The sequence below is a fragment of the Xiphophorus hellerii genome, chromosome 12 (genome assembly GCF_003331165.1).
Source record: "Xiphophorus hellerii strain 12219 chromosome 12, Xiphophorus_hellerii-4.1, whole genome shotgun sequence".
Classification (NCBI taxonomy): Eukaryota; Metazoa; Chordata; class Actinopteri; order Cyprinodontiformes; family Poeciliidae; genus Xiphophorus; species Xiphophorus hellerii.
This window is the reverse complement of record NC_045683.1, coordinates 2,182,224-2,203,455: the sequence shown is the minus strand read 5'-3', so window position 1 is coordinate 2,203,455 and position 21,232 is coordinate 2,182,224. Positions and strand designations below refer to the sequence as shown.

At 36.4% G+C, this 21,232-nt stretch overlaps 1 protein-coding gene across 1 annotated transcript in view; it reads right to left on the bottom strand.

Moving 5' to 3' along the window:
• The window catches only part of LOC116730014 (phospholipid-transporting ATPase ID-like), a 46,000-nt gene that overhangs the window by 14,191 nt on the left and 10,577 nt on the right, over positions 1 to 21,232 (bottom strand). Inside the window, exons 2-19 of the mRNA XM_032578950.1 lie at positions 18,503 to 18,583; positions 16,718 to 16,779; positions 15,700 to 15,813; positions 13,346 to 13,444; positions 8,797 to 8,858; positions 6,572 to 6,644; positions 5,475 to 5,545; positions 5,283 to 5,365; positions 4,577 to 4,735; positions 4,404 to 4,492; positions 3,189 to 3,376; positions 2,902 to 3,110; positions 2,693 to 2,736; positions 1,790 to 1,955; positions 1,534 to 1,722; positions 1,265 to 1,380; positions 221 to 385; positions 18 to 129 (exon numbers count right to left, since the gene is read on the bottom strand). Of these exons, the coding sequence (XP_032434841.1) occupies positions 18 to 129; positions 221 to 385; positions 1,265 to 1,380; positions 1,534 to 1,722; positions 1,790 to 1,955; positions 2,693 to 2,736; positions 2,902 to 3,110; positions 3,189 to 3,376; positions 4,404 to 4,492; positions 4,577 to 4,735; positions 5,283 to 5,365; positions 5,475 to 5,545; positions 6,572 to 6,644; positions 8,797 to 8,858; positions 13,346 to 13,444; positions 15,700 to 15,813; positions 16,718 to 16,779; positions 18,503 to 18,545 (2,044 nt within the window). The 5' untranslated portion in view covers positions 18,546 to 18,583. The remainder of the gene's footprint in view (positions 1 to 17; positions 130 to 220; positions 386 to 1,264; positions 1,381 to 1,533; positions 1,723 to 1,789; positions 1,956 to 2,692; positions 2,737 to 2,901; positions 3,111 to 3,188; positions 3,377 to 4,403; positions 4,493 to 4,576; positions 4,736 to 5,282; positions 5,366 to 5,474; positions 5,546 to 6,571; positions 6,645 to 8,796; positions 8,859 to 13,345; positions 13,445 to 15,699; positions 15,814 to 16,717; positions 16,780 to 18,502; positions 18,584 to 21,232) is intronic.

Sequence of the window (21,232 nt, the reverse complement as noted above, 5' to 3'; positions counted from 1 at the left end):
AGTTTTCCTTTAAATACCTTGCTTGTCGCCAGTCAGAACCCAGATTTTGATGTCCGCTTTGGCCAGCTGCTCAATGGTCTGAGGTACTCCGTCCTGTAGCTTGTCTTCGATGGCTGTTGCTCCCAGCAGCTGCAGACCAACACAAACAGCAACATGCATTAAATCCAGTTAGTTTCCCGTTTTTATCTGTTTTAAACCAGATATTTATTTATCTTCCTACCTGCAGGTCCTGCTCTATCTCCTCGTACAGCTCATCCAGTTTGCTGTCCTTGTCTTCCAGCGAGGTGCTCGCCTCATGGTGGCGCTGTCTCCACTGGTTAAAATACTCCTCGTCCAAATCTTTGTAGGCTAGAGCGAGCGTCCGCAGTCCCTCCCCTGCAAATTCCTGCAGATCAGCACGAACATACTTATAAGGATGAACCGTGAAAACATGCGTCTCTGCAGCGAACGCAGCAGTGATACCATCTGAAGATATAAACAAAGTCAAACTTAAGCATCCGGCTGTGTAAATCATAAAGATTCCCATCTAATAAAACTAGCAGTGGGAGAAAAAACTGATCGTTTTGGTTCCGAGTGTTTTTTCTGTTATAAACAGGATCTAAGCTAGCAGACATCAAGTGAACAGACAGAAGAGGGAAAGCATGTAAAGAATCCAAACTTCTTCAACTAAACGTGACCTTTGTAAAGAACAAACAAACTCTTGGTGTGAATAAGAAGGTTCTGGTGACCCGCAGAGTGAGTACATGTAGTAACAAACACGTAGGCTACATGTCCGTTTTAGCTAGCAGATAAAAGCTAGGTTAGCTATGCTAAATATGCTAGTTCGGCAGTAAGCACTACAGTAAATATTGATGAGATTTATCTTAGTATCACACAGAGGTGGGTAGAGTACTCAAAAACGATAATCGAAAAATAGTCGTAATGTACTTTTATTGTTTATAAGTTATGTAGGAACGAGGCGAGAGCTACTTCTAAGCTTGCGGCTTGTTTGTTGTTGTCACAGCAACTCCATAGCAACTGCCTACCAAGATGGCTGCCAGTTACAAAGTTCCTGAAAGTGTGAGGTCACATGAGAACTATGTATGTCTTGAATATTCTATCAGATGTGTTATGTATTGATATTGATCACGTGTCTATTGAGATATATATTGTTATTGATTGATTGATTTATTGCCCAGCCTGACCAGCCTGATCAGGTGGAGGGACTGGACTCGTGCAAACAAGTGGAAACCAAAGCATGAGGAGGAAAAGTAGCTTCACTGACGTTGAGGTGCTCCGTGGTGACGTCCATCAGCTTACTGCAGGACTGGTGCAGCCTCTCGTAGATGATCGTGTCGGCGCCTTTGCAGTAGAGCGAGAGCTTCCCCTCCGGACTGCGCACTGTTTACACCAACACACACACACCCACGCACACACACAGAGACACACACACACACACACGCCCACACACACACACACACCAATGTCTGTGTTTCATTTAGCAGGAAACAGAAACTAAACGGCAAGCAGCTCAGAAAAACCCGGGCTTCTCACCGATGACGGACATCCTCTTGCGGACGTTGTTGAAGTCGAGGATCGCCAGCAGTTCGTAGCTGCGCTGATTTCCCATTTCCACGATGGAAATGCTGTCAGGCGTTCGCGAGCGGAAGACGAATCCGAAGTTTCTGGCCGCAGTCACGAGCGCGCCTTCGTCTGGAGACTGGGCCTGATAGAGAAGCTCTCCTGCAGGAGAAACAGGCTGACTTCCTGTTCCAAACCAGGGAGAAACGCTGGTACCTTCTCCACCCACCTTCCTTCTTCTCCTCGGCCATGACGGTGTGGCAGAGCGCCAGCAGCCTGAAGAAGGCGTGGACCTCCGGGTTCTCCAGCTTCACCGCCTCCACCAGCGCGTGGTCGTAGAAAACGAACCGCGGGTCGGCCAGCGCATTGAAGGAGAAGTCCACCGGGTCTTTGTGCTGCAGATCAGGAAGTAAACGGATCTGTAATCTGACGTCAGGATGAACGCGTCCCAACAGCAGCTTCTGACTTAAAATGAAGCTCAAAACTCCCACACAACATCACAGCTGCTGTTTTTGAGTTTTGTATTTCAAAATGTTGGTGGAGAATCATCTCAGATTAAAAATTACATTTTTTAAATTAAGTTATTGTCTTAGCTGAATAAAAATGTAACATTACTAGAAAAAATACATAAAATTAAGTCGCTTTAATGTGAAAAATGCTTGAGAAGAGTTATAAAGCTCTGATGTGACCAACTTGGTAAGTCTATGATGTTTTTTATTCAAAATAAACTCAGATGTTTCCGCAATCACTTCAAAGTCCAGCAACTGATAATAATTTGATACTGATGTGTTAAAAGTATTTCCTTATTTATTAATTTATTTACTTCCCATAAAGTTACAACTTTATTTTTTTATTATTACTTTATTCTCGAATGTTTACAACTATTTTTGTATTTTACGACTTCATTTTCATATTATTCTGACTTTATGACTTTAGTCTGGTAATATGATTATCCTCCTATTATTACGATTTAAGTTTTGTAATATCATGACTTTATTCTCCTGTTATTACATTTTAATTCTATTATGAAGCTTTTATTTTCATGCCAAGACTTTCAAACAAATAGTTTTTTCTTAGCCTTTCCCTAAAACTACTCAGGTAAACAGAAGTAAATTTAATTTGATGAACTTACCTCAGAAATATCAAGTCTCTGACCTGTGTAGTCATAAACATCTCCTGCAAAAACAAATAAATATACACACTTAAAAAATGTCAACAAACAAATAAAATACAGAATAATAATAATAACAGAACGAAGGAGTGAACTAAAACCTTGTATGCTGCAGAAGTTTTTTTGTTGTTGTCAGTTTAAAACCAGCAGAATAAGGCGTTTTAACTCACCGTAGGATTTCCCGTTGATGGAGCATTTGTTGAAGATCATGATGTTCTGGGTGAGCGTCCCCGTCTTGTCGCTGAAGACGTACTTGATCTGACCGAGCTCCTCGTTCAGCGTGGTGGTGCGCGCCTCGGCCGGCGTGTCGCTGTGGGAATAATACATCTTCCTGTCCCAGTCGATGTAGAAGCTGTTCCCCAGCCGAATGATTTCCACACTGCAAAAAGACGCAGCCGATATAATATTTGCTGCTTTTTTTTGTGTTAAGTGATGTAAAAGTGCTTGGACAGGTCACCTAACGTAAAGCGAGATGGGCACCACGGTGTTGAGGATGATGATGTAGGACCAGAAGGTGAGGAAGGCCGAGAAGCCAGCGTTGTCTTTTCTGGGCAGGAAGACGGTGAAGTTGGAGCCGTTGTTTACCTCCCAGATGTAGTTCCCGATCGCCAGGATCGTGCACATGAACACCAGGAAACCAAAGATCTACAGAATAAGAGCAAAAAGCTTCTTCATTGTCAGGGATCCAAGTTTAAGTTCATTTGTACATTTCAGCAACAAGGCAGTTCAAGGTGCTTTACATCATAAAAACACAAAAATACAAAGTCATCAATAATTGAAACGTTGCATTTTGCTAAAATTTCACATCAAAACGTTGGTTAGTGTTTCATTTATTATGTTTAACCAGCTGGGTTTTAGTCTGGATCTAAAGGAACTCAGTGTTTCAGATGTTTTTCAGTTTTCTGGAAGTTTGTTCCAGATTTGTGGTGCTTAGAAGCTGAATGCTGCTTCTCTATGTTTGGTTCTGGCTCTGGATGCAGAGCAGAACCAGAACCAGAGGAGCTGAGAAAACCCGTCTCCACTTTTTACTTTTATAATTTTAGTGCCATATAGTTTAGTTTAAGGCCAGGCAATCAGAAAATAAGTCATTATGTAATTTAATGTCTTGTTAAATAAGCCAAACTGATTATTTTATTTTCCATTTAGGTTGTTCTAATTATTCCCTATTAAATTCATGTTTAACCACCAAATTTATTGGCAAATTAAATAAAATCAGCAGTGGTTCTGGCAGCAATGATGCCCTTAATTTAATTAAAATGTAGTTATTATTATTATTATTATTATTATTTGAATCCAGCAGGAAGCACGTAGTCTAGTCTCTTGGGAAAATTGGTCCACAAGTTTGTTGTTTTTTGGTTATTTAAAATGTCTTCCAGTTCCAGTGTTAACATTTCTTTACAAAATTAAAGTTTATTGGTCTATAAGAGAGGAAGTTTGTTTTGTTTATCATTGTTTGTCTCATTATTTTACTTATGCAATTACTGGGACAATTTGTCATCCAGCAAAATTTGTTGTTCTAACAAATTTTCTAGTTCTTGTGCGTCCTGCCCCTTTCTAATGCCGCCCTGGGCAAACACTCATTAAATATCTGAATAAAACAAACAATGTTGCATAACTATGTCAGGATACCGTCTAAAAAACATTTGGGGTTTTAAAGAAGTTTAAAACTCACACATAGAACCAGAACGTTCATCAGACGGTCGATGCTGGTTCTCTTGAAGATGCTCTTCCCACTGTTCTGCATCAGCTTCGTCTCCTGGCCTGCAGAACAGACAAAACAACTAATAAGATTTTCATTTCTTTTGGTATTTTAGACTAAAAACCTGAGCGAAGCGACTCGCTGACCCCCGAACAGCACCAGGCCGAAGCACCAGTCGGTGTTCCTCAGGGTGCAGCCGCGCAGCAGGATCTTCTCGTTGTCCAGCGGGTATTTCTGACCGGCGAACGCCAGCGTCCCGTTGAAGCGGTCGAGACGATTGTTGGGGGGTTCGCAGCGAACTTCGCCTTCAAACGAGACACAGCCGCAGTAAATAGTAAAGAACTGAAATATTTATGACTTTCAGCCTTTTTAGACCCTGTCTGTCGCTTTTTCTATCCTTATGAAGTAGATTTTAACAAAAGATTTTACTAATGTAAGAATAACAACTCCTACAAATTTTTCCTCAAGTAAAGGTAAAAATGTATTTGGTAGAAATTACTGAGTTACATTATCAGGTGGACCAAAATATTAAGTTAAGGGGAAAATTTGGTATTTTGAGGACAAAAATGACAATAATTCATATAAGTGACAAAAAATAACAAAATTAACTTTAACAAAAACTGCAGATGTGTCTGGTGAATTTTTGATTAAAACATGTTTGTTTTTCATTCAGTGGGTAGAAAATCCTGAAGTTTTACTCTAGTAAGAGTAGAAACACTTTATTATAAAATTACTCTAGTACTACAGCGTGGTAAAAATACTTCTTAAAAGTTTATTTTTTCCCCTAAAAAGTTTCTAATAAAACTGTAATGGAGTAAATGTAACTAGTTAGTACCCAGCTCTGATTTTTACCATTAAAATCTGCCAGTTTTTCGATATCGCCTCCCAGGTCTCCGGTGACAGGAAGGGCCTGCTTGACCTTCAGGTTCGTCTCTCTGAGGACGAGGAGAAAACAGATGGAGGGAAAAGTAAATGAAGAAATAAGTGAATTATTTTCAGTTGGCACACTTATGAGTTACGTTTTAAATGTTAAAGTTAACTAACCCGTCCAGTTCTGCCGTCTCTATGTACACGAGGTTCAGGGGTTCGCTGCTGGAGAGCAGCAGGAGGTCGGCCTGAAGTAAAAACACTTTCCAGTTAAATGTTTCCAACGTTTGTTTTTATCACATAAGAGGAAATTATTGTGTTCAGCTTTAAACCGCTCATTTTATTTCTGAATAAAATTCAGGCAAAACAGCAGGACTGAGGTCTACAAGTTCACACAAAATCAAAAAGTGTTAAAAATATATTTTAAAAATATACAAAAACCAAGTTCTGCAGAGAAAAGACATGATTACATCATAGAAATACTGTGTAACTAGGATCACCTTAAATAACATGTAAATAAAGTTCATGTGTAATAAAAAGACAGCAGACTGTTTACAATGTATGAAAAGTAAAAATTAGAGCTGCACCAATTGCAGTTTTCTGGCCGATAACTTTTGAAAAGTCTGATTCTGATTAACGTTTTTTTTTTTTGTCTGAAAAGTTTCTAACTTGGCAACAGTGAGGTGATCATTGCAGACAGAAAACAGAAATGTGAGATCCAGTATTATCCAATATCAATCTTTTTTTGCTTTGAAATATCTATTTAAATAACATTTTAAATTTGAATTGTGAATCAATTGTTACGCCTAAAAATAAACAACAAACAAAAAAAACATCTAATTTTAAAGCGACAGTAGCTAACAGGTGCTAACATTTAAAGCATTAAGCTTCAACAGAAACAATATTTTAATCATTTCCTAGTCGACACAATGCCGTGTTTTATTTCAGTGACCCTAACTAACATAAAACAGGACAAGTTTTGTTTTGTTTTATTTAATGCCTGACAAAAGAGGAAAAAAATCTTTTGTGTCATTTTTTATTCAGTGTTGACTAATAGTGTTAGTCTAATGACTAAAAGGTTTAAAAACACTTAGTCATTAGAAAACAAGGCAAAATGCAGAGGACCAAGTGCAGAACCCAGAGGTACACCAGCTTATATGGAGAAATGACACACAGTAACGAGCTGAAACTATAACGATGGGAAAAAACACAGTAAAGTGAAGGCGTGTAATCCAAACTTATAATGCTAAATATGAAATAAAAGGTTTACTTACGGTTACAAACTGGTTGTTTTCTAGCTTGATGATGTCTCCTACCTGGACGTCCATCCATTTCTCGCTCCGCAGCCTGAGATCAAATCACAAAGTTAAATTTAGTTTCGGAAAGTCACAGTGGGAGGCTCGCTGTCGGCTGGAAACAAGAGTTTTTCTATTTTTATGCCAGGAAAGAAACCATCTGAGGGATCATAAACAAGCCCAGTCTGACCCTAAAGGTCACACCGATACAAGCCACTTTCCCCCTGCTGGTTCCTGCTGGTTTCCTGTATGATTCTGTTTGTCCGTCTGCCAGAAACTCGGAACGTTTTCCGATCTTGGACGGAGGAAATAGGAGAGTTCATCAAAGCAGCAGGGATTAAAATGGACGTGATTCTGAAAATGCAGTTCAACTCGTCTGTTTGGAGACAAATGTTTGTCTTTTTCTCTGTAGGTAGAGCGAAAAATCCTGGCAGGATAAAACTGGGAAATATTTAGTTTTGTTTGCTCCATTTTTGTTTCGTGAGTCATCTTCACATTTCTGCGTTGTTTTTTATTTCTCAGATATTAGTACATCGGCTTTCCAAACAAATGCAAAGTCCTTTTCATTCATTTATTCTTGTTGAACTTTCTTTGCTCTAACTCCCCCTGGCAAGAGTTTAATCACAGGAAGTAAATTATTTACAACACAAGCCGGCCTGAAAGATAAGCACTGTGACGCAACACAGGCTGGGTTTCCCTAAAACAGAAAGAACGTCAGCAAAGATGAATGAAAAAGCAGGTTCTAGACTAAGCAGCACACCTGGATGGGTTCAAGAAGAGACAAATCTAAGTTAATCTCTGTATTTTTGTGAATAGAAGACAACATGTCAACTGGAAGTGAATGTCTCCTCCTCAGTCCTAAAGCTGTGGAGGAACAACATTCACCAAAATATTTCTGTTTTCATCTCTCAGAGTTCAGCATTTCAACGTTTTTCACAAAATAAATTAGTTAAATATTTATGGATATTTGGGTTTCGGTTGTGTTTTTATCATTTTCTTCGTTTATGTTCGCTAGGTCTTGCCATACTTAGTTAATTTCTCTGTGTCCATTATTGTTACTAAGGTGTTGCCATACCAGTTCATTCCTTTGTGTTTAGTTTTTCAGTTCATTCCTGTGTTTTGTTCGGCTGCGTTCACACAGCAGGTCTTGATTCCCAATTCAGACTTTTTTTCTGAGTTCTGGTTTTGTTTGCGAGGTCGTTCATATTACGGATTAAACGCGACTGCATTCAGACGTCTGAGTGAACGGATTACGACCCCAACGCGACCCGAATTCACAGAAGAAGAAGAACGCCGACGTCACAAAGCAGCGCTCTGCTTGCTGAAGTAACAACGGATTAATGGATTTTATTATTTATTCAGCAATTCAATCATCGTTTTCGTCAATGATGTCGATGTTGGACGAAACGTGACATAACCGTTCACTTTATTCATTAAGCAATAAATTAATTGCATGATCATTTAAAACAAACTCAATTATTTCCATTTGCATAATTTATTGTTTTTCTCTTTCTACCCAAAAACTGGATGATAAAAGTCTTCAGTCTGGTGTTTTGGTCTCAACTAGCCCTTTATTAGCCATTTAATTTTGTTTACAGAGAATTTATAGTCAATTTTATTTGTTGTTTCTGTTGTTTTATTAATTTTGTATATTTAAAATGTCTTCCAGCTCCAGTGTTTAATGTTCGTTAGAATGTAAAGTTCAATGATCTTTAACAATATGTTCTTGCATTATTATGCCATTTGTTACTTAAATATGGTGTCAAAACAACAATATTATTATTTATCACAATAACTTCCGGGGAAATTTATCATCCATCAACATTTGTCATCGTGTTAAACCTGCTAACTGAACCTATTTGACTCCATATGTCGACGTTGCCGTGAAAAAATCAGATTTGAGTCACATTTTCCTGCTGTGAGCGAAGTCGCAGATCCTTATGTTTTCTTTATTATTATTATTTTTATCTCTGTCCAGGAATCAGCAGCAGGACGATGACCAGCATTCCTCTGTTTCCTGTCTGAAATCCCAAATATGTGAAGTGAGTGAGTTGATTTTCACATCTAAGGTAGTTCAGGTACTGAAATCCTCCTGAATAATTTAAAGGTTTATCTGATGCGTATTTCACCTGTGAACAAACAACAAACACGGTGCCACAGACGGCAAATGGGAAAAAATTTACATTTTAATAAAATAAACTTACTTCCTGTCAATTAGTACTTCAACTTTTCTGTTGTTTACTTGATTGTCGCTCCTGTGGCGATTCTAGAAAACAGAAAGGAGCAGAAAGTGACGGCAGTCAGGTTACAGGAAATGAAATTTGTTTATTGAATCAACTTTCTGATCAGACAGACCCATCATCACCGACTAACAGGCGGCATCAGGGGCTTTTATCGCATCTGGGAGCAGATATGTTTCTGTAAATAACCCGGGAGGAAACCCGCTGACAGACGTCTTCCTTTTTTAAAACCTCGGATGATTACAGCAGCGATGAGGCCCGTATTGATCGTCTGGTTTCAGATCCGTCTGAAGACAAAGGCGCCAACAAAGGAGGTTTCCTTCCTTCACTTTTTAAATTTAGTCTTTAAATATACATATGAGTCAGTTTATTTACCATAACAGAAACACAGATCTCTAATTTAAATAAAGTAACAGAATGAAATAATATGAGAAATATATGAACATTGTTAATAACTGGTGACATTGAGGAGAAGTTGGTACTGAACTTTTCTGACCTTTCTTAAGCTTTTTTTAAATGTTTTTTATTAGGGGAAATTAATTGTTGAAGGATTTCTAAGAAGCCCAGTGTGAGGAAAGGTCTGGTTTTAGTGGAAACCAGTTGAATTAGTTTTTCCTTTTAAGAAGTTAATAACTTCCAAAACAACTCTGACAGCAGTAAGATATTTATTCAAAACAAAGATTAATCTCCTGCATGGTAGAGAGGGAGACAAACAATGTAATTATTTTACTGTTGTAGACAAAGAAAAATGATCAAAGCCTCATTTTACATGTAATTATCCACTAATAAAGCAACACTAAACTGCTTTGAACAAATGAAAAACATGAAGTATTATAAATATAAAAACAACAAAGTCATGAGAAATGACTCCATGTTTAGTCTGTTACTTCTGTCCAGCTTAAAAAATGAGTTACTTTGGATAAAAGTGATACAGTCTGTTAAGATAAGACAATATGTAACTTAATCTGAGGACATTCTGCACACTTTGAGGATTTTCAGCTTTAGATAAATCCTCCTAATGAATCTTTCTCACAGAAACAAAGTTATATGCATCAGTTTCCTCTGAAAAGTCAAATCTTTTAATAGTTTCTAAATGAAACATGAAAATAGCACAAAAATAAGTCTTATTCTCACTTAAACCCTACTATTACACTAACCATCGTTAAATTTTATTCATTTTACTTTGTTTGCTCGAGCATTAAATTTATATACTTAAATATTAATATTTAAATCCATCTTGGCCCTAAAGTTTTCAAGCTTTTTGGTTTGAATGATTCGTAGAACAGAGTTAAATGGGTTATCAAAACCAAAACAACAGCCCTCTGAAAATGTTTAGATGCTTTCAGAGTATCTTTGTTTTGGTAAAGTTACAACATTATAAAAGAGGAAATACAATAAATAAAATAAGACTTTACTAAAAATGAGCAAAAGAGCAAAAGCAAAATCTGAGTTTCCCTTAAGAAAGTTTGGAATTGGTCAAGATTTGAAAAACTCTAAATAAATCTCATTGCTTGGGAAGAAAATACTTAAAATTGATTCGTCCGATTTCTCTTTGGTTCTGAACGATTTTTATGTTTTTTCCGTTATGAAATGCACCAAAACTGAAAAACAATCATAGGAAACAAAACATTTTTGATGCACTTTGTTGTATGAAAGAAAACAGGACATTAGTTTAGCGCAGGTAAAACCTGATCGGTGCGTCAGAACAAATATTTAGAGGAAGTTTGATACGATCAGTTTCGTTGCACAAGCTCAAGTTGACTTATTGTGAAATAAAGGGAATAAAACCATCGATAGAGTCTGTTTTGACACAGCTTGACCCAAAGTAACTGGCCAGTGTTTAATGGGTTTAATGTGTTGGTACATAATATCTTCCAGATCTTATCTCAATCACCATGACGACGACAAAAAGATCAAAGTCCTTCATTGTCCTAAAAGTTTATAAAAATATCTTTCATAATCTGTTCATCCAATGTGAACATTTGTTAAATTTAAGTCAAATGAAGCTTGTAAAACTTTTCATGAACATCCAAATATTCCTTCAGTGTTTGTTTAGGTCTGGGGGTCCAAAGTGAGGCGCAGGGGCCGTTTTGTGGTCCATGGACTGATTATGTGCGGCCCCCGACTTCAGTTCAAGAATGACACAAATCTGGGTCCCAACACAGATGTTTCTATTTTTAAAGAGGACAAAATAAAATCTTCTTACAATAGAAAATATTTGTCTTTAAATTACCAAGCGTTTTATATTCTCTAGTTACTTTCACTTTTGCTAAATTGTTTGATTGTTTTTTTCCTATTGATACCTAGAAACTTTGCAAAATTACTTTCAATAAGGTAAACTTGCAGAGCCTTTTTAAAAGTTTCGGCGACAGATCTGCTAACTTTATTTATTTACCTAACGTTTATCCAGCTCAGTTTATGGGTGAGTTGGTAAAATAACATTATTTTTGGCCGTCAAGTCCTTTTTGTTTCTGTCTGCTGAGCTAACGTTCAACCCATTACATGAGCTATTTCCTCCTGAGTGCTGCCTCATCTCTCCGTTACTCCCTCTCACACACCCAATCTCAAACACATTAAAGGAAAACCGATCAACCGGCGCTGCAGAGGTCCGTTCTGTTCTGTTCTGCCTTTCTAATAATCGCTTTTGGAGGTTACAACCCTGAAAGAAGAGGAACTGTAACTATTTCCTAATAAGTTTCAACTCCCAAATGACATAATTGAAGTAGCAAAGGAGAAGTGAAACTCGGAAAAGACGAGTTTGATGAAACATTTACACAAAGTCTCATGACAAACAATTTAAATTTGAAGCACTGAAAGAAAGTTTTATACTTTTTAGGGAGAAAATGACAACAAAAACTGGTTGCCAAGTGTCAGAGTGAATAGCATTAAATGGTGGGATGACACCTGTCTGTGTTTAGAGGTTGTTTCATTAAGCAGTTATCAACATTACTCAAGTCACGTCTAAAGTAAATGCCTCTAATTTCTCGTCTTACTTTGTGGTCACATGACTAACTGAACGGATGGGAAAACTCTGTAAGAGGAGCTGCGGGAAAATCGTGACGAAGAAGTTCAGACTCTTACGCAAACACCAGAGAATCAGTGACATTTGTTTCACCACCATTGGTGGTCATTTCACTGCACGATTCACTGGGTGTGTCAACGACAAGCAACAGGTACCAGTTCTGTCCGTTTGTCCTTCGTTTATCCAAGACAGAGTTTCAGGAAGTCAACCGATGTCCAGAGACACTCCAGTCCTGAGACCTTTCAATATGAGGAGAGACGTCGCTTCCTGTTTGCGCTACGATGTTTTTCCAAGGAGAACCTCCGAAGAGAGAGAGGTTCAGGATACAATGTCTGTCAAGTTGCAGAAACTAAAAGTAATTCAAAGATCGCAAAGTTTTGTTGAGATGTAAAATGGTGTTCATGATAGAAGCGTAAAATGGCAGAAGTCATGCTTGGAGGCAGTTTATGTTGTTTCTTTCAGAGTGTGTGTCCATAACAGGTGAGTTAAGGGTGTTTTCACACCTGACAGTCCAGTAGACTTGGTTTAATTAGGGACCAAAACTGCAACATCTGTTACATTTTTAGGTGCTGTGTTTTTTCTTCTCACTGCACTGAGTCAAACCAACCAAACCCTTTGAAAAACCTGTTCCCCTCCTGGCCTGTGGGGGCGCTGCACCAAGAACCACTGAAGGAAACGACACAAAAACCTCTGAAAACGACACTGAGGGCAACTTTCTTCTTTACAAAACGGAAACAAAAATGGAGTGGCGTCAGATTTTATCGGTTGTAGGATTTCTTTTTTGTTTTTGGTACAAAACCACAAGCCATTTCTCCCGCTGGAGGTAACAGGGCATTCTGGCGTTTACCCAGAATGCCCTGCGCTGTAGCCCACTTCCTGCTTTTGGAGTGGTCTCTAATCTGCTTGGTGTTCACATATCCATTCGAACCTCACCAGAGTTCACTTCAACCAAACTGAGATCTAGGCTTTTCTGGGGACCTCAGTTCACTTTTCTGGTCCACATCAGGCTTTGAGCATTCACACCTCCCCAACTGAACCGGACTTTCTAGACAAACGGACTGGAGTTGGATTGAAGCTGACCAAACAGGCTGGTGTGAATGCAGCCTGAGGATGATAATTTATCAGTTTTCTTTCTCTGGACATTTTATATTTCCTCATTTTACCTAAAAACAGAATCAGCTAAGCTAAATTTTACTATAAAATGGTGATTTTTTATCACGTTTCTTTCTTCTACTTTATTTAACAATACAAAAAGCGTAATGGAAACTAAATGTCTTATTTTTTTTACTACTAAATATGGTGCCTTCGGGTATGTGTAAAGGGCCTTGGGCCTAATAGTAAGGCCTAGCAACTATCAGGTTAATGGAAACGCAGCTCAAAATGTCGAATATTTGATCTAAGAAAGGTAGCGATTATGTCCCTGCAGAGAGGGCAGACTCTCATACTTCTTCAAAGGGAAAAGAAAAAGGAAATATTTGAAAATCTGCTTACGATGTCGTCAGTTGCGTCCTTAGCAGCGGTGACCGTCAGCACGAGGGCGAGAGGAACGACGGTGGTGAACCAGGACAGGGAGGAGATCTCAGGAATCAACTGGAACAGCAGACAACAGTTCACAGTTCGTTCCTGTTCATTTGTGCAAAACTCAACAGAAATCTCAGTTCAAGAAGAATGAAAAATTCACACCAAGTATTTCTCTTATTAGCCACACCTTTTGCTTTCTCATTAAGTTAATAGTAAATCAAATCATAAATAATTAGAGGTCTTGTTGCTCAGATACAAGACTTTTTTTGACAGATGCAGCAATCATCCAAAAAACTTACAAAACTACATGCCTGCACCTTAATTCACCATTTCTGCATATTTATTATAGATAAGACTACAAATATTCACAACAAATGTCATTTTGAAACTCTGATTTCCTGTGAAAGAGCTTTCAAAATAAAGTGGTAACTTTAATGTTGTAATTAATCCAGTAAGAATAACGTTTAAAAGCTGCTTGATGAACTCCTAACAGAGCGGCTTATCATGTTTATTATCCGTCGTAGCTGGAGCAAAGTCGCTGCTTTGCTCACGATGAGGTCACTTCCTGTGCTGGATATCACACTTCCTTCATTTTCTGTGTGGTTTGTTTGCAGCGTCAGCCTGAGAAACTTCTCTCTCTGAAACTGAGAGTCGATATGTAAAAGCTGCGACTGGTTCGAGTTTCTGTTTGATTTCAAGTTGCTTGGCGAAAAACCTTTTACTGACAAACAGCGACGTAACGCCGGGATCTCTGAGACTTTTTCTGTTTGTCTTTCTTTATTTTCACTCCTCCCACTAAGCGGCCATATTCAATAACAACTTTTAAGCACATAGTAAACATATATTTCACTAAGGCTAGGTTTCAGTATTAAAATATGTATTTTTTATTAGTCTGATATAATATGCAATCTTAAATGTTGGGTTTTTATTATCTGAATCTTAATAACTTGCTTAATCAAATGCTGTGTATAATTAGTCTATAGAATGTGTTTCAGCTTTTCAATAATATTCTTAATTAATCTGAATTTATTGAACATAAATGTACACAAATGGAGCTCAAACTATTTTGATATCCTTTGGTTATCCCTGTTGCCGGTGCACACTTTTTCCTTCCATTCAACTTTCTGTGAATAAACTTTATATTCCGTTGTAATAAGTCAGGATGAGGAATCAAACTGCAGATCTTTAACAACAGAAGCAGGATTCTTGCTACTGAGCTGCGACACGTAACGCTGTGGTAAGCTAGCATGTCAGGAAGCCACAACCACATCTTTAATATTTAGAAAAGCCTCTGCATTACAGATAGATAGAGATAAATCTTTATTGTCATTGTCACAAGGACAACGAAATTTAAAAGGTGCCATCAGTCAGTGCATATGCTTAAAAACAAAAAATAACTGTCTCACAATTTACACACAATGTAAGAATTAACAAATAACTGGTAAAAAAAACAACAACAAAAAAACCCTAATAAGTAAGAACAGCCACATTCTCACATACATCATTTATGATGATTAATGGTTGTTTTTGATTGCATTTAGTTTTGTTATTGCTGTCGGGTAGAAACTGTCTCTGAGACGGTTGGTTCTGGTTCTGGTTGCTCTGTATCTTCTGCCTGAAGGCAGCAGTGTGAACAGAGAATGTCGGGGTGAGAAGTGTCCTTTGTGATGTGTTGTGCTTTTCTTAGACAGCGGTTGGATTACTGCAAACTTTGATAAAAAATATGCCTTTAAACCTCAAAGAGATCAATTCAGTTCATTTTACTTCAACTAAGAGCAGTTTGGTTCATTTATATCACCAGGTTATGACAAATATCCAGTAATTTTAGTAGTAAAAACAGTCAGAAATTTTACATTTTAACTATTAAAATTTTGTACTATCAGAAATGTAACAGTAAAATTATTACATTTTTAATAATTAGCTAACTTGTAACCCAGAAGTTAGCTTATTAGCTAACTTACCTTTAAGTTAGCCAAGGCAAAGAAAAAACAATAATCACTTGAATATGTTAAGTTTTAAATCTGCATGTATTGGAAATTAAATTTACAACTATCCATTTTATTACCAATTGATCAGTTTAGTTTTTTCCTCATCTATCAGTGATTTAATAAGGAACAAAACAGTTTAGGGAAATCTTTTCAACATTTATAAATAAACTGAACTGAAACATATTTTTGCTGAAATTAAGTTGAACTGATTGAAGTTTGTTCTTCTTTACTAAAAACAAAAATCTAATAAATGATAAGTGATGTTTAGATATGTGGTGATCTTTTAATACATGTTTAGTTATGCCAGTGATGTTTGAGCTTCTTGTTGGCTCTTACCTGCAGCACCAGCAGAACCAGAAAGTAGGCGTTAGCAATCCTCTGGAACTGTTCGAACAGGTTGAGAGGAAGGAAGGTGAAGAAATTGTACTTGGAGGTCTTGATGGCGTTTGTCTGCAAAAAGATAAAGTTCAAGAAAATTAAAATTAGAAAGACGCCAGATATGTTTGGAGAGTCATAGCTATCATTTTAAAATGATAGTTAAAATTAGAAAGCAAATTAACATTGAAGGAGCTTTGAAATTGGTAATAAAGAAATTATATTTAAATGTGATGGAAAGTTTGTAAAGAAATTCAGCAAGTCTGCATTTAGGACTTTGCCAAATTTTTGTTGAGATGTTTTTCCACAAGTATTCTGACTTCCTGATAGTTTAATAATAAATCTCTTTCTTATTTCACCAAGTAACATTCTATTTTTTGATTACTTCTTGATTTAATGTTTTTCTGTTCACTGAGAGGCTACGTCTATTTTTCTCACACCATCCAAAGTTTTTCCTTAAATCAGAGACCTAAAGAAGTAATTTAGGGTCTAAACATGTTGCTTTGCAGCAGGTGACTCATGTCAGGCAGCTGAAAGGTTTACTAGCCATCACATTATCACTGGATCTTCACACTAACAACACCACCTACACACAGCACAGCTCGGTCCGTAAATGAGGGGAAGTGAGTGTTTATTCCACTGTGAAGCAGTGTGGAGGATGGGTTTATCCAGAGTTCTGCCGTTTCATAGAAAACTAGAGGTTTGTTTGATCGTATCCTCGGCTGCTCCTCTAAAGAAATGCAGGATTTGCCGCTGACTACAGAAGAAGTTTCTACCTTCAGCTCTTTGGCTGACATCCAGTCTCCTGATAACAACCAGAACCAGACACAAACAAATCAAGACACGCCTGAAATGGCTTTTTTCTCTTCATACAAACAAAATAATCACTTTTGTCTTGACAGTCCACACTGCTGGAGTCACAAAAGTGGAAAACAACAGAACAAACACTGTGAAAATGCAGGGACTGCAGGCCACTTACTGCGTATTTAAAGGAGCGGTTGTACTCTCGATCGTTGGCTCTGAGTTTCCTCTCCAGCTCCGCTTTAAAAAGACAAAGAAACTATTATTGTAGGATCATCATTTATAGAACGATGTTTAATGCAGAACAGATGTATAAAAGGAAGGAAACTCTTCAAAACAAACAGCAACATAATGTTTAAGTCCAACCCTCCTGGGACTTTAAAGATAATAGAGTATTCATGTTGGTCAAGCAGTTGGAAAAAAAGTAGTTAAACCCAAATATTTCAAATGTTTTTTATTCTTCCTAAATGAATTGGCTTTTTGAAAATATAAAAAAAACTCACCATATTTTACAAACTTGTGTGAAATCTACAGATTTTAAGGATTTATGCAAATCACATCAGATACAGGCCAACAGCTACTTATTTACAATACTTTATCATAGAGGTATGGAAATTGGTACGCTTGAAGAACTTCCGAAAACCTACACAAAACTCTGTTGAACTCATGCTCTAAAACAAACAGGAAGTCGGCCATCTTGGATGGAAGTGCGATTCTGATGGATTTTGATGTTTTTTCCTCCTCAGAGGTTTTGATTGATCTGCTTGAAATTTGGTGAGTTTGCTCAAACGTTACATGAAATCCAAAATTATTAAAGTTCAGATTTTTTGTGCATGGTGAAGAGGCGTGGCCAGGCCTCAAACTTTGACTAGACACCATAAAAATAATAATAACTGCTATAACTCCTACAATAAAGGTCCCAGAGGTTAGAAACCTGCTGTGATTGGTTCTCATCAGATCCCTGGCAAAACAAACGGATCCATTGCTGACATCACCCAAGCCCCGCCCCCTGACAACAGGAAGTGTAATGTTTTACTTTGAAGGGTCTGTTTGACTCCACATCGAATTGTGCCAAGTGAGAGAAGACCAGTTGGTGTAACTTTATGTAATACCTACTTCATCTGAATTTCATTACGAAGTAATAATAACAGGATTCATTTGGCCCAAGAGTCATAATTGGGATTTATTTGGACTTTTCCAGCTCTCCCCACAAACCTACAGTAATGAGATCAGTGCTTTGCTATGGCAACTACAAAACATTGACTTTGTTGTTGCTAAGCCACATGGAAGCTAATTTGTTGACACACTTTGGATCATTGTCTGTTTTAAATACCCATGTAAGCCCAAGATTAGACTTACCAGCAGGTTTCTTGAGATGATGCTTCAATATTTCCACATAATTTTTCTCCCTTTGGCAGCAAAAACACCCAAACAGCATGACGCTGCCACACCCAAACTTCACCGTGGAGATCGGAGCTTTCAGGATTGGGATTTCATTTTTATTCCACCTTATTTGAGGATTATTATGGCCAAATGCTTTAATTTTAGTTTCATAATAACAGGCAACATTTCTAAGGCTTTTGTTGTTTCTTGGATTGATGGATTCTTCTTGGTGTTGGTAATTCTTTAATGTTTAGAAATATTTTATGAATCCATTTTTGTTTGTTTTAAGAATTGAACATTTTACAGATACTAGATTTCAAAAGTTTTAAAAGATTTATGAACTTAAAGTTGTTTTATTTTGTTAGACTAACAGTGTCAGTACATAATGTGAAGATTAAATATGGCAAAAAACAAACACCTTTTTAGGAGTTGTTTAGGAACATGTGTAAACTGATCCTAGACATTTATTTATATGTATCTGTGAAACAATAATGATACTAAAGTCCACAGCAAATGATTTTTCCATGTCAAAGAAAACAGGCTAAATTATTGAAATATCTGTAGAAACTGTTGTTCTTACCTCCCTCAGTCTTTGGGAAACAATCCAACCCAAAGAACGACATCTTCTCTTCCTCTTCCTCTGTTATCTCTCCATCATAATCTGAGGAGGAAACAGACATCAAATAAAATTTCATTAATTACATTCATTTAAATGATAGGAATTAATCTTAATTCTGTTTAAATGCATATAACCTCTATTAAAAATATGTTACTGCAGCTTTAAACCATCGTTTGCTCTGATGTTGATGCTCCCGTTTGCCAGCTGCTCCGTCTTTACAACCTTTTCCATAATGTGCTTCATGAGGTAACAGTTTCCAAGAGGGAACCTTTAAATTTTCCAATCTGCAGCCTCATTTCTGACCTAAACAAACCGTTAAAGGTCTAGACGTTGAAATGTCAAAGTTTTTGTCAAAGGGAGTAAATGCAGCACAGCCCCAGTTTACGCTGGTTTAATCAAGAAGCAAAAAGTCAATTAATCACATGATAAATTAAAAAGAGTTCAATAATTTCCATTTGCATGATTTAAAGTTTTTTATTCATTGTTTTTCTATTTTGATAAATGTCTTCAGTCTGATGTTTTGGTCTCAATTTGTCTCTTTTTTGAAGAATAATTTTTATTACAGAGACTTTCTAATTCATTTTATTTCCTGTTTCTGTTTTGTTTATTTATTTTGGATATTTAAATGTCTTCCAGTTCCAGTGTTAGATATTCATTATAATTTAAAGTTTATTAATGTTTAAGAAACATATCTGTGCCTTGTGCATTTTTGATAAAAACATGTTTGTTGATGTAAACGCCCACTTTTCTATTTTCTTTTTTTTTAATTTAACTTATTTTTGTATTTATATTAGTATATACAGTATATATATATATTTTTATTATTTATTTTGGTTTTATTAGATTGTTTATTTTACTTTATTTTTTTAGACTCTTATTTTTTTTTTTTAGTTTTTTTTTATGCATTTTGAAGTTAACATTATATCATCCAGACATTTGTAAACACCTTTATTCTGTATGAAAAAAATATAAAAAATGTTAATCAAAAACACATTTATTGTTTCGGAGTAACAAGAGGCGGATCAGCAGCCAGAACTAAAACCTAAGAGCAGAATTACTTCAAAATATTCTTACACATGTAGAAGTAAAAGTGCAGAAGAACTTCAAGAAGTAATGATCTTTCACAAAGTTACTGAAGTATAAATAAAATATAACCCACCTCTGCCACTGTGATAACGACTTGTTAATAAACTCATAAAGTTGTTAAAAGTGAACAACTTTAATGTGTTTCCTCAGCTAAACTGTTTCTAATCAAATAAACCAGAGCAACGAGGAAAAACAGAAACTATAAAACTCAGAATAAAAGAGACAAACGAGTCCAGAAGTAAGGAAACAAACTTTCAGGTCTTTAGGAAATTCGCTTTTACTTTCCAGGATGATGTCAGGAAGTGAGCTATAAATATCGGCTGTGTTAGTTTGCAGAAGAATGTGGGTGTTTCAGCAGGTTGGAAACGAGACGCTGGGCAGGAGTCAATGTGGGAAACGCAGCTTTTTAAAAATGTCACAGAGAACTAGGAAAAAAAATTACTGGAAAAGCCCAGAAACGTCAGTAAATGGAGTTTAAAGTAGGTTGATAAAATCATCCCTGATGTGAGGAACAACAGGAAGAAAGAAACAAAACGGATCCTTTAATTAAACCAACGTTAGTCTAAATCAGGGGTCTGCAACCTGCATATTTAAAACAGAAATGTATAACAAATGCTGGTTTAAGCATTTGTTTTCATATAATAAATTGATTTTTCACAACAGAATGACACTAAAAATATAAATTATATTGTTTTAGATCTATTTTTTGGTCATTAAGTTGGAAACTGATTTTTGTTTTCATTTCCATAAATCTCACAGAGAAGGAAACTCAGCCATCTAATTTTCTGCAAAAAAATTACATTAATCTTTATTTTAAAACCTAAAAACAGAAATAAAATGGGGTTCTCTAAAATGATAACAAATTTATAAAAAAATATGATGGATATTTATCAAAAATTTATTTTAAGGTAATGAAACATTTGCAGCTCTTGTGTGGCTGCACTAAAAGCAAATATATCTCTTATGATTCATGTGAATTTAATGAATAGTGTTAATATGAGGCTAAAAATAAACTAAAGTGACTTTGAATTTAAAGTTTAGGCTTTAAATTGGTTTTTCCTGCAGGGATTTCTGCTGGCATGAAAACATGAATTGATTAAAATGTTTTATAATCACAACCTGATTTAAAGGAATGAAGAAGATGCTGGACTGGAGGAAACCAGATTTTTGAGTCAGGAACTCAAACTAGATCATAATTTAGTTTGTCATAATGTGACATTAATCTCAAACAACAAAACAAAACAAAAAAATAAATATTCAAGGTGTTGCAATGACCTAGTCAAAGCCCAGATCTCAACATGACAAAAATTTCCATTGATGTTTGTGTTACAGAAGCTGGTTTTCACTTGGAAACTGTTTTTCTGATGAATAATGATGATGTCACAAAGTTTTTTACAACTTTATTAAATTACATCATCTACAATCTGACTGAGAGGAAAATATAAAAATACACGTGTGAACCACGGCGTTTTATCTCTCCTTTACAGGAACGTCCATATTAAAGACAAACGAACGGTCAAGAAAATGGTGATTAATATGAAACTAAATGCAGTTTTCTTGTGATTTTAGCCCAGAAATGAGTGTTTTCTTCTAGATGTGTGCATC